Here is a 14,336-nt window from a genome sequence, read left to right on the forward strand (position 1 = left end):
GCAAACTTTTCAACCTCCCTTCTGTATCCAGACTCATCGTCATCTTGGACCAGCCACTGACTCATCGTCATCTTGGACCAGCAACCGATGACTGTAGTGACGTCTGCGAACTTCATGAGCTTTACAGAGTGAGGTCCTTGGCGGTGCAGTCATTTGTGTAGAGGAAGAAAAGTAGTGGGGAGAGCACACATCCCTGGGGGCACCAGTGCTTTTTTTTTATACATGTGCTGGAGGTGAATTTCCCCATTCTCACTAGGTGCTGCCTGTCTGACAGAAAGATGGTGATCCACTGACAGATAGAGGCAGGTTAATTTAGTCCATAGGAGAGTGGGGTTGATGGTGTTAAAAGCCGATTTGAAGTCAACAAATAGTATCCTTGCATAAGTCACTGGTCTGTCTAGATGCTGAAGTATGTAATGCTGTCCAATATTGACTGCATCATCCACAGACTTGTTTACTCTATAAGCAAATTGAAAGGGATCCAGAAAGAGTTCAGTGATGTCCTTCAGGTGGGGCAACACCAGTCTGTCAAATTACTTCATGACCATAGACATCAAAGCAACAGTTCTGTAGTCATTAAGTCCTTTGTTCTTGGGTTTCTTTGGGGCAGGGATGATTGTGGAGCATTTAAAGCAGCAGGGAAATTCACACTGCTCCAGTGATCTGTTGAAGATCTGTGGGAAGATGGGGGGCCCGCTGGTCAGCACAGGATTTTATACAAGTGTGTGTGAAACACCATCTGGGCCCTGTGCTTTTCTTGTCTTCTGTTTCCGGAAGACCCGGCACACATTCTCTTTACAGATCTTAAGGGCATATCAAGGTGTAAATGTTTGTTTGCTGTGAAAGTTGGAGTGGTGTGGGTTGTGTGACTGGGCTTTTCAAATCTACAGTAAAACACATTCAGGTTGTTAGCCAGTTGTTGATTCCCTACAGTGTTGTGGTATGGTGTCTTGTAGTTGATAAATTTCTTCAGCCTCTTCACACTGGTCATTAGCTGAAAACTGTTTTTTCAGCTTTTCAGAATAGCTTCTTTTAGCCACTCTAATCTGCTTTGTCAGTCTGTATTTTGCCTGATTGTACAAGATGTGATCCCCACTTTTGTAAGCATCCTCTTTGGCCTGACGAAGCTGCCTGAGTTTAGCTGTAAACCATGATTTGTCGTTGTTGTATTTTAAGTCCTAGTAGAAAAGCACATGTCCTCACAGAAACGGATATATGATGTCACAGTATGTGAGCACGTCCTGGTCTGTGGCTGCAGCTTCAAAAACACTCCAATCAGTGCAGTCAAAGCAGGCTTGTAGTTCCAGCTCTGCTTCATTGGTCCATCTTTTTACAGTCTTTACTACAGATTTAGCTGATTTTAGTTTCTGCCTGTAGAATGGAAGATGATGAACCAGACAGTGATCAGAGAGTCCTAAAGCTGCACTTGGAACAGAGCAATAGGCATCCATATTGTTGTGTAGCAATGATCCAGTGTATTTCTGTCTCTGGTGTTGCATGTAATGTGCTCTCTGTATTTGGGCAGTTCACATGTGAGATTTGTCTTGTTAAAATTTTCAATAATAATAATAATTGAGTCTTGGTGTTGTTGCTCTGTGTCTGTGATCTGATCAGCCAGCTCTTGCAGCGCTGCATTCACGCATGCGTGTGGAGGAATATAGACACTCACAAGAATACACAAGGAAAGAAAGGCTTACAGTTTATGAAGGGCATTTCTAAATTTGGACATGAATGAATATGTGTGTATGAACGACAGATGGAGATATGGAGAGTTCACACAGTGAAGAGATTCAAAAGAGTTTGGATCACTAAAACTCTGTTCCTAACCTAATGATCCATCTTAGTGACTTCATCTTCGGCCAGAATCCTATAAACCTTAAGTGACTTATTTGAAATGCTATATGATTAGATATGTAACTCAACACATTGGCATGTAATAGAAAACTCTGTAAAGTTGTGAACTTTGTTTAGCTGTACTTGGTTCAATTGTGCATGCCGACTCTGCATATTTCCAAGCTTGATTAATTTATACACACACACACAGATGTGTTTGTTGTCCCAAGTCCCTCTGGCAATATGTGATAATGGAGGAGTGATCCTGCTGTAACTCAACATGAACAAACATATGGATCTTGGTTTGTTTTCTGTTAATCAGCGAAGTTTGCAGTCTGTTTGTGAGTTTGTGCGTGTTAGAGAGAGATTGAAGAAGATTGTTTTCATTAGGTGGTCTGTTGGATTGTCATTTTATGAGTTTATCTCCAGATCAATTTCAAAACTTCCCCCTGCACACACACACACACACACACATATACTGTATAGAATCGCATCATTGCGCACTCTTCATTGCATCACTTTCACAAACACACACACACACACACAAATTGAGGAAAGTACAGTTCATGTAAACATTTTTTGGTTTTTATTGCTACGTGTTTCAGAAATTATCCTTAAAACATATTGCATCATTGGGTCATGCCTCCTAAAAATAAACACTGTATAACAGTGTGTGGTGCAATCAATATTCAAGAAATAATAGAAAAGCTGTTAGCAGGGCTGCTATGTTATTTGAGGGTAACAAACCATGGTGTTATGGATAGTGTTTGATTGGTGTAAAATTGCAACAGAAAAGGTAAAGGTGAAGTGTCATTTCTTCGCCATTTGCGGCACCAAACGGAAAACCGTTGTTTATAAATGAAAGATAATCAAGACAAACTTTGATGCTGGCTTGACAAAGCCTTCTCTGAACATTTAAAGTAGTTATGGATATTTAAAGAAAAAATGTCAGATGAACACCCATTTGAACCTTCTTTAAATAGAAATTTGTGTTTTTTAGCCAATGATCAACCACTATGGGTAAATTGGAACAAATGGTCTCTACGATCAACTTAAGCTTGTGATGCTTTTGGGAAATGCAGCCCTTATCAGTTAAAAAAGACACATACATGACACACTAAATAAGAAGAGTATTGAAGGTCTTTGCTGAGTTTAATGAATGTAGGAGGAGTTAGAATTTTGATCGTGGTTTATTGATTTTGGAAAATCTCAAAACCATGTCTGTAGAATAACAGTATTTTGGCTTTGTCAAGCCAACCTTATCACTGTTCTAAAAAGGTTTCTCAGATACTCAGCTATTGTTTGATCTGTTTTTCCCACCCTCAAACTTACAACAGTTGTTGGAGCCAGAAGTTGACCTTTCAAACCATTCAAACAGGCAGTGTTTTGAAAGCATCTGTGTCTGTGTTTACATACAGGAAACCAATGGCTTTCTTATTACGAATGGCTGGCTTATAGTTATCAAATTTGGATAAAGTATTTTAACATCAATGTACACAATTCACATTTAATAAGATTTCCAAATTATGTCACCCATACTTCAGCTCCTGTGATACCAACTAATATCTATTTCCCCTCTCTCTCACTCTCTAGGAAATGGCTTTGGTGGCCCCCGAATCTCCATCAGAGCAGGCCAGAAGAGTCTTCCAGACCTTTGACCCAGAAGGTAAAGTTATGGGCATTTCATCAGTTTTGCATGTGCAAGAGTGAAGAAACTCAAGATGTCAACCCAACCCCAGCAACTGAATCTACTTGTCCATCTCAGAGAGGGAGATGAGCTTTAGCTCCACAAAACACTGAGCAGCTCACTAGATTATTGTCTTTACAGCATATCATAGAGTGCAAAGATCCACCGCTTACTATGTGTATTTATATTTTACTGTAACGGAGGACAAGAAAGGAGAGACGAGGGAATGAGTAAGTTCTGATGCTGGATTGTAAATTAACTTTTCTGCCCACCAGCCTCAGTGGCTGGTAGATGCCTGATTTTAACCAGCCCTTCATATGTTTACCCTCCACACATAAGTGAGATACTGACACTGGTGAAACTTAAGATCTTATCAGACATGCACATTAAATACTTTATAGTAGTCTGTTCTTCGAAATCTTATCAAAATGTTACTTAAAGCAATCACCTATCAGGCTGGTGTTGAGTGTTAATTTTTCACCCTTATCTAAGACAAGTAATTTCAGAAAAGCAAAATGGCAGCAAACATGTCCAAAAAGGTGTGTGTGGGTGTGTGTGGGTGTGTGTGGGTGTGTGTGGGTGTGTGTGTGGGTGTGTGTGGGTGGGTGTGTGGGTGGGTGTGTGGGTGGGTGTGTGGGTGGGTGCGTGGGTGGGTGCGTGGGTGTGTGTGTGTGTGTGTGTGTGTGTGTGTGTGTGTGTGTGTGTGTGTGTGTGTGTTTAAATGAAAGGCAGTCAGAACATGTGTGTGGATCAGATATTTCGTTCAGTGGCTTCTTTTTAGGTTTAGACCTCTAGATATTTTAGTGTACACCTCTTATTTTTGTGACAGTTCCTTGGTATTTGCGCCTAAACTTGCTGGGAGAGTGCAGTGACTACGTTTGTTTGATTAAGTGTCCAAAAGAGAAATCAACACACCTGTACTGTTTCTTATGTGTATGATAGTCACGACCCAATCAGCATTTAATTGCTGTGACTGCAGTCATATTTGACAGGTCAAAGTTTGTTATAACCGTAATGTTTGGACCGTTCTCAAACTTTTCACATTATCCTTCTCATTATCTGCATGTTATGAAACCAGAGTCTGATCTCAATACGTTGCACTTTTCTATGTAATTGCGGATTGTGCCCTATCTCAAAATCAGATGTTTTAGGCTAACACTTGGATTTATCAGCCTGGATAAGAGTTGATGCTAAATAATAGGGAATTTCTGGTTCTAATTTCAGGACCAGTTTGTGCTGTTTTCATGCTGGATCTTAACTTCCACAGTGATGTATAAACTGACACAAGCAGGTCTTGAGTTGGATTAAGTTAAGCCAGATCCAGATATTTCTAGGCATCTGAAATTAATCTATTCTGCTCTGACATCAAATGTGTAAACAGTGCAGCCTCAAACAGACACACAAACACATGAACTCACTTATGGAGAGCATTCAGTGAAGCATGTATGTAAGGCTTCATCTAATTTATCCTTCTGAACCTCTTTGTTGTCCACATTTTCTCTGTCTTGAGATACAGGGATAAAGCATCCTAGATAGAAACAATAATGAGAGGGGACAGAGAGGGCAAGAGTAATTCTGTAATCTTTGTCAGGATTTATTTTACATTTAAACGGTTTATTTTTTTTTAACATTTTATATAATATATTTTGAATGTATGTGTGTGTGTGTGTATGTATGTATGTATGTATGTATGTATGTATGTATGTATATATATATATATATATATATATATATATATATATATATATATATATATATATAAAATAGTAAAAATAATTCTGTCCTAATTTCTTCACTTTTACACATATTTTTAATGCTCTTTGATTAAACCCATGAGCAAAACCTTTGAGAATTTGTTTCAATATTTCATCACTCCACAGAAATCGAGTAAGCCTGTCTCGTCTCCTCTGTGTCACTGCATGTCATTAACAATGCGTGTATGAGCCAGGAACTATTGACGTTACACAGTAGTTTAAAGTGAAACTGGAGCGAATTGTGTTCTCTATCAAAGTTTATATTTGTTTGTTTATATTTAGTTTTATATTTTCGGACAGGAGCTGGTTGACATCCGAGATGCGGCTCAGTGATGCTCGGACTCGGAGTTCATCTAAATGACACACAAATGTGCCGTTCATGGCATTTATACACTAGATTTGCTTAAAATTACTGTGATTCATTGATTACATTGAGGCCGATTCATCTTTTCAAGAGAGGAAGTGAAGGATGCACGTCTTTGTTTCTTATTCTTATCAAATTACTAAGGACAATTAGTACATGGCTCTCTGGAATGCTCAATTATGATTGGTCAATGGCGGAATCTATCGGTCTGTTGTAGCTGTAACTCTACTTCACGTCGGGGTCCTGATCTCCCTGTAAAGGTTTATTTTGTGATGGCAAATGGCTAAGTGTACATTATCCCTTAATATATCATTGATAAACCAGTAAAATCCCTACCCATTATTTGAGCGTGTTTGTGTGTGTTGTCGGTGTCTGGTAGCATGTCTTCAATTAGAGAGCTGAAGCTCAGGTTTTATGGTGGGCATAAGACTGTGTGTGTGCGTGGCTGTGGCTGTGTGTGATCAACATTCTTGAAGCTCTAACCATCTGCTGCCTCTTTACTCTTTCTCATCTTCAGATAACGGGTTCATTCCAGACACACTGCTTGAAGATGTTATGAAATCTTTGGATCTTGTCTCGGACCCAGACTAGTAAGTTTGTGTGTGATGTTTTAGATTATAAAACGGATATTTCCGGATCTGGATGTGATCCAGCTGTATTAAAATACACAATATAATAACTGCTATGTCACAAACAGTGCTGGGTAGATTACTTCGGAATTGTAATCGAGTACTGATTACAAATGACATGACTAAAATTATCATTAGTAACAATCTCTTTGATTTACTGTTTTTTTGGTTTCCAATCTGATTCATTTTGGATTCAGTTAACATAAAATTCATATTTAAAAATATTTTGATTCATTAAGAGAATTTTAATATGATTTTTTTGTTTCACTCACTATTTGTCTGTTTATGGGTGGAAAAAAAGGTACTTAAAGGGTCATGAAATAAAAAACCACATTATAACTGATAAGAATATTTTATCAACTTACACATTTAGAAGAAAAAATCATGCATTTCTTATTGGAGAGTTTCTACAAATTTGGACAGGTTACCCACAGCTTGTTTAACAAATGTGGTCTCAAAAATGATCGTAAACGCACATTAATGTACATTTTTTTTAAGCTGACTTTACCAAGCTAATGCAGTCCATTTGGCATTTATTTGTGAATTAGATTGTGAATTACAAAATGATGGTACATTTGATATTTGGGCAATTTGTTATGTTTGATGGACAAAACCTTTCCATATACATAGTCACACATGGTTCTATGTCACACAGGATAATTCAAATAACAATTAAAATCTGTTTGACAGGAGTTGGTTAGATACGCAATGTAAAGTTATGAAAACATACAGGCACACCTACAAATGCTTCTGTAGATCTGACACAGAAGTGGACAGGATATTAACTTTTGGAAAGCATTGCACAGAAGTGTTTTGCATTAGTGCCTCTCTAAAGGTAAAATAATTTTTGTAAATCCAGTGGTCAAATGCTGAGTGAGATGATCCATCTCAAGTGTTATAGTTACCTGGCAAGTGGCTAGTATTATAAGTAGAGGTCGACCGATATTGGTTTTTTCAGGCCGATGCCGATCTTTTTGAAATCCGGGATTAATGCTGCCGATTTATTTTGGCCGATATCTGCTTGTTTTTAACCTCTTATTTGAACCTTTTATTTGAAAGTATGAATGTAACACAAATAATTACTTAAGATAGACAAAATTTCTCAACAAATACATTTATTGAACACTTCACCAATCTGCACTTGTACACTTAAATTAAAAATGTATAATGTAAAAACATATTGTTTAAATAATGTATAACAAATATATTAAATAAACAAAGCAGGTGTTATGAACTGCTCCGAGACATGAAGGTTGAGATTCAAATGCAGCTTTAATTAAGGGGCAATCCAGACACGTAATCCAATATTCAGAGCATCCAAGAGAAGCACAGGCATAACTAGGGATGGGTATCGTTAAGGTTTTAATGTTATTACTACTCTTACCGATACTGCTTATCGATCCGGTACTTTAATGGTATTCTTAACAGTTCTTTTTGTTTTATATATATATATATATATATATATATAATAACTATATATATATACTTCATATATTAAACAACGATAAACAAAAGATAAACAATTACACAAAGATAAACATTATATAGGCACAGTGATTTAATTTCAGGAAGGTCTACTAACAATACTGTTCAGGTGTGGTCTAAAAAGAAATCAATTGTAAAATAACACTGCATAGGTTATCATAGATAGATTAAAGCAGAAGTTATTCATTCAAGAGCTGTAAGTGATTTTCTCTTTGCCTTTTGTCGTTTGATTCGCAGTAATGGCTCAATCGTCAGCATGTTGATTAGACTGCTTCCCCTTTAAGACCGAGTCTAATAGGCTCCTGATGCGCCATATTTCTCCCAACTATTTCCATAACTACGTCCATTTAAGACATAAACTGTGTTTAAGTGAATCTCCAAGCCGGTCGTTTTGACATATTTTTGTGTATAGTTGATCGTTTAGACACGCACATGAAACCCAAAGTAGCCTATAGTTTGCTTGTCTCGTTGCGGTCTGTTTCGGAGCGCGCGCCGCCTTGGGAACGGTATCTCTTGCACTCTTTTTATTATTAAACGCATCCCGCAATTTAGCAAAAGTAGCTAGACTGCATTTTACAACAATCACCGATCGTGCTGATTCTGACGTTAAGTTTGAGTTTTAGAGAGAAATGTCAGTGCACCGCTGTGAAGGGAAGGAAGTTGTGCTAGATAGAATGCGGCTTATGTATAAATATTCTTTTTATAATCTTTGGAAGGCGAAATCTAAAATAAAATCAGACTAATATCACAGATCTAAAGTGTAACCAGGCTGTTTGAATGTTTAATTCTGTCCTCTGTCATCAGCTATTAAGCAGGGCTTGTGTTGTGCTCGCTGTGGCACCGCGTGAGAGATCTCTCCCTCTCTCTCTCTCTCTCTCTCTCTCTCTCAAATTCAAATTCAAAAGAGCTTTATTGGCATGACTTGTACAGTATTGCCAAAGCATTGGCCATTACATAGGCAATGAACAAATAATCAATAAAATTAATCAGTGAACAAATGCATGAATACATTTATATATAAAAAAAAAAAAAAAAACTTTTGAACCAACATTCAGACCCTAGTTTTGTCCACTGGCTGACTCTCGTAGTTTGTGGCAGGCTGTTACATACTTTGCTGCTGTTATGATTGAGCTGGAGTTTTCTCCCAAAATATAATTTGATTTATCTGAATTTGGTAATGCCATAAAATTTGGTTCTAGTTGTTGGAATCTAGTGAAATAGTCCGATCTAATGCTGTGAGAGTGATCACAGTGTATGAGGAAGTGTTCTTCTGTCTCCACCTCTCTCTGAGAGCACAGAGAACACAGTCTCTGCTCTCTCGGCTGCCACCTCTGCCGGTGCCGTCCTCTCTCTACAGCCAGACACACAGTCTCTCTCTCTCTCTCTCTCTCTCTCTCTCTCTGACTGCAAATAGCTAAATTGCATCACAGACAAATGGTTACATATTATTATACATAGAAATGGCTGGCGAGATAAAATAACTTTCTCTTTATAGCAATAATAAATGTATTTTCTTAATTTCTCCAGTACCGACAGCAGAACCGATAACGTCCGAGCTTACCAAAGCCAGTCCTTCAATAGCCTATAGTTCGTTGGTATCTTTTTTTATTACTTATTTCTCTGCATTCTGTGACAACCCTCTCAAATATAAGACACACAAACAGAACAAATAAAAGTCTCAGATTCACTGTCTGTAATTGCAAAATTCTTGCTTTCTTATTGTGACATGATAGCAACCCTTCTGCTGTGATAGTGCAACTTCAACTACGCTATCAATATCCAAAGTAGCCGAACGTCATGTTGCCGATCGCGTTTTTTCTTGAAGTTGGCAGTAACATATCAAAAGTTTTTAATTAAATATAAAGGAGTTATACAAATGTAATCCTAACCGTTTTCTCCAAGGAACTTAGCTCCTTCCTTAGGCACTGGATGAGGTCTGCTCACCCTGCTGGAAAATGACTCTAGGGGCAGCGTGCGTCGAACACATGTTCCAAAATAACACTATGCTGCCCACAGATGCGCCTGCCTAATAATCGGCTTGATATACTTGGATATTGGCCGATGCCGATTATGTTAAAAAATCCAAAAATCGGCTGATTAATCGGTCGACCTCTAATTATAAGTCTGTGTGCAATTCCGCGACCCTTCCCCCTCTACTGAAAACATTCAAAGACTCATCGAATGTATATCAGCAGTAGGCTGATTTAGATTGTGGGAAAAAAAGAAAATTATTTAATTGTTCATAAATTGTGAACTTGTTACTGCTGTTTTCTGATTAACATGTTATCACATAATCCAGATAAAGGTAACTATAATCTGATTATGACTATTTTAAAATGGAATTTACTCTAATTACAAGAACTGGTCACAAAACATTTGTTTACTTGGCTACTGTGCAACACCCATAGATGATGAATGTTTATGTTGTCACTAGGTAGGCTTACATCAGGGACTATATCCATGGAATAATAGCACTTAATGAATTTCCTTAACTTTTTATGAAATTCTTTTGTAAATACATATTTATTAAATAAAATGAAAATTTTGCCATTATTTACTGCTTATGTCATTCCAAACCTGTATGACTGACGTCTGAGGAATACTAAAGGATTTTATATTTTATACTTTCACCATATAATGAAAATGAATGGAGACATTCTGTCAAGCACAATTAAGGACACAAATACAACAACACAAAATCACAGTAAAAGTAATCTATGCCAAAGACTTGAAGCCATATGATAACTTTTCGTGATGAACAGACCGAAATTTAAGTTGATATTTACATTCAAATGGACATGTTGGCAAATTTGATTTGTGCGCCATTTACAGGAGTTGATCAATGATTTGATTAGGTTGTGAATAATGACTTAAATTGCGGTGTTCATCACACAAAGTGATTGTCCTTACTGGAGCTTGACAGCCCAGAGTCTATTCACTTTCATTATACTGCGGACAAAAGTGTGATGATTATAAAATAATTGTCCTTTTGTGTTACACAGAAGATAGAAAGTCATACTAGTTCAGAACATCCAATGAGGGTAAGTAAATAATGACAGACAATGACAGTTTTCATTATAGGTAAACATTTAAGTAGTAATACCCTTCTGGAAAAGCTAAAATGATGTTTCGTTGTGACTAGATATTTCTTAATAGCAACACAAGAATTTGTCTGTTTTTAGTGTCTTAAAGATAGAAGGAACAGGTCACAAAGTATGTGATAAGCACCTATACCCTCTCGCTTTTTATGAGCAACACAACTCGAGTTGGCATGCAATTTAGTCAGTCTTCTATTGTTGAGCAGAGAAGAGAAAAATAGGAGTAAAATCCTCCTTTATGCAAGCCCTTTTGAAAGCCAAACCCAATGCTTATTGAGTCCCTTTGAAGCCTTACAAGGTAAACGCTTCATTTCAAACCACCTGCTTTAAGTCATTTTGACCAATTGAGAGACAACTTCAGATATTCAAAGGGTTTTTTATACGAAAGTTAAAATTACAGAATTAAATTAAGTCTAGTATTTGTTTTTACAATGTACCCTGTACTGTCAAAGCAGTTTAGTCAAGTGTCGATTAAGCCTGAACCTTCCTTTGGCCTCTTCTGGAACTACATACTACATATTCAGCATTTTGGCAAGCAATTATTATGCAAGCATTACATTTTTTATGCAAGCATTAAAGTGACCTGTGATGAAATTAGAAAGCATTTATCATCATCTGATTGCCAAGTTTGTGTCTGCAATATTTAGCAATGATCAGTAGCGTTTTTATACCACCCTGCAATTGCTTGGGTCCCTGGCCCCCGCCCTGGTAGGAAAGCTCTGCAAAAAAATGCTTGAGGGGTGACATGATGTTCTGGGTACATGCGCAAATACGCTGTTGTCAGCGCTCTTAGAACAGTTCACGTTAGAAGCCACCAGGGTCGGTTCGGGTTTGCAATTTTTGAAGAAAAATATTATAATAAATAAAATACACACAATGTTTAACATTATTCCAGATTGTTCTGTAATAAGCAAAGTTTCAGCGCTTGATAAACTATGTTTTTTTCCCCTTCTGCTCTAGTGTAATGAGGGGCTGCCGTGCCTTTGTGTGTTTATTGTTACAATACGAACGCTGCCTATGATGCTTGAATAAAATACAGCCTCAGCATCCAAATATAAACTCCAGGTGAAAGTAAATAAGACAGGAATATATTACTATTGTATACAACAAATCCTCAAAGTAATACAAATGCTGTATCATATTATAATGACAAACTGGACAACAATAAATAATTGTTGGATTATAATATTAATAAATAACAACTGAATTCCAAAATGTTACTGGTTAGGTTTTGCACACACACACAAAAGAAAAATGTTTTGTAAAAAATATATGTAGATAAATATATATTTATTTATATCACTGTACTGTGGAAAACTGGAAAACAGGCATTCGTTATCTTTAACAAGATTTTTATTTCATTAAACATTTTGAATGTACTTTGCAACAATGGTTGATAGGATGAATTTAAAATTATGATTTAAAATTCATTTTCTGTCATTTTTAAGCAAACATTTTCAAATGGGGCCACAGCTTAGTCAGATGCTTAGGGCCTCAGAAATTGTAAACCCACCCCTGGAAATGTTATAGGTCTTGTTTTATTCCTTAAAAAGGAATATTCGAGTCTTAACATCACTGAGGTGGTTTTGAAACAATATTTCTCAGATTCCAAGCATTACTCACTGTTTTATTTAGGATCTGAACATAACTTGTGATAATAGCTCAGTATGACAACACATCACACTGCTTTAGGATGCCAATGACCCATACACGCTAAAACACACACGCGCACACACACGCACACACACACACACACGCACACACACACACGCATCCTAAGGTTCAGTTTTATGCCTCTCTATTTATCTCTCTCTCTCTCTCTCTCTCTCTCTCTCTCTCTCTCTCTCTCTCTCTCTCACTCTCTCAATTTATCTCATGCTCTCTTGCACAGTGTGAATCTGATGAAGAGTAAATTGGATCCGGAGGGGTTGGGCATTATTCTGTTGGGTCAGTTTCTGCTGGAATTCTTCCCTGATCAGGTAATACACACCAGGACACACCACTATGGTGCCCAAATAGAGTGTGATGTCACAACCCATTTGCTCTCTAAAGAGACACATTTAGTCTATTTTTCACCTTTTCTCATTTCTCTGACTATATTGCTGTCATTTTTCCTCCCCCACGAAACTTGTTCTTGCTCAACTTTTCTTACTGTTTTTCTTTGTTTAAATAAACCTACAACCAGCCCCAGATTTAATCAGTGTACACGTAGACCCTCTGAATGAAAGAGGTGTAATGAGAGGAAGAAGCTGGGGGTTTTAGTTAGCGGGGAGTAGCAGCTCTATTCTGCTCTGTGTTAAATAGATTAGGGCTTTAGGGATGCATACAAAAAAGGCCTCAATTTACCATCAAATCAAATACTCTAAGCCTGTTTCAGGCCTACTCAAACACAAGCATACACTCTGCTAGCTGTTTTATTTTTGGCAGTGATGCAGGCATGTGTTATGGGGGCTAGACAGAGGTATTTGGCTCCGGTCAAATGTGTGTGCTTCGGTCTTGCTGCTGGTATTAGTAGGTCTATGGAGTGTTTGGTTGTGATAGGGACTTTTTAGCAACTGAATGGGGTTGCTGTGATTGTTTTGGACTCGAAGCATTGTATTTCAGTTTGCTGTCTATACTGTCACTAGAACGAAAACCTGATGTTTCTTGCTTTCTGGTCTCTCTCTGGAGTGAATTTATAGAGTGTGTTGTGATTTGTTTGAGCTGGAATGAGTTGTTTTGGCTGTGTCTTAAGTTGGTTTGGAAAAGTTTTTCTGACATCCTGTAGATTGAGTCAGATCTAGGCAGTATCTGTCACTTTGAAGGACATATAGGGCTGTCCACAAATGTTACAGAGACTGATGTTTTGTGCATACGCACACACAAACAGTACATAGAAGTTTGCATGTCCACACTGACACGTGTCTTCTTGCTGTTCCAGGATTCAGTGATTCCAGACTCATTTCCTGTGTATCACTATAATGGCCTGAAGCAGTCCAACCACAATGAGAAGGTAAAACACCCATTCATGCTTGCTCTCTAATACCCGTGCATGCATGCGCACTTTAATAGCCATATATTTCACCACTGCTGGCATGAAATCCCTGGTGGGTCAGTCTTATCCTGTCTGATCCCATGCATTTTGAGTCTGAATGTGATTACTGAATTCTCTGTCTTTCTCTTTATTTATTATGGAATCTGTTGAGCATTCAAAAGAACATTTCTAGATTGTATACTTATATTAAAAATGTTATTGTCAAATATACACATTTTGCAAATGTGCAAATATACGCATTTGTAAAGAGAGTATGATGACCATGAAAATATCAATATATTTTTGTTGTACAATATTATTTTTTCATTATTTAGTTTGGAATCTAGAAAATGTGTTTTATTTATTTATTTTTCTTAATGTCTTTCATTATCTTAATCTTTTTTTTTTCACATTTTTAGTTTTTCAACCTTATTTTTTACTTTTTTTTTTGTTTGTTAATTATTATATTTGTT

The 14,336-nt window shown here is 37.2% G+C and overlaps 1 protein-coding gene across 2 annotated transcripts in view; it reads left to right on the forward strand.

Annotated features, from left to right (window-relative positions):
• Positions 1-14,336, forward strand: part of LOC127658109 (ubiquitin carboxyl-terminal hydrolase MINDY-3) — a 67,879-nt gene that overhangs the window by 43,880 nt on the left and 9,663 nt on the right. Inside the window, exons 11-14 of one of the 2 annotated variants that reach the window (XM_052147214.1) lie at positions 3,427-3,499; positions 6,156-6,228; positions 12,742-12,829; positions 13,771-13,842. In XM_052147214.1, the coding sequence (XP_052003174.1) occupies positions 3,427-3,499; positions 6,156-6,228; positions 12,742-12,829; positions 13,771-13,842 (306 nt within the window). Of the gene's footprint in view, positions 1-3,426; positions 3,500-6,155; positions 6,229-12,741; positions 12,830-13,770; positions 13,843-14,336 lie in introns of those variants that run through there. The other variant, XR_007972359.1, reaches the window with a different exon arrangement.

This window comes from Xyrauchen texanus, chromosome 17 (genome assembly GCF_025860055.1).
Source record: "Xyrauchen texanus isolate HMW12.3.18 chromosome 17, RBS_HiC_50CHRs, whole genome shotgun sequence".
NCBI lineage: Eukaryota > Metazoa > Chordata > Actinopteri > Cypriniformes > Catostomidae > Xyrauchen > Xyrauchen texanus.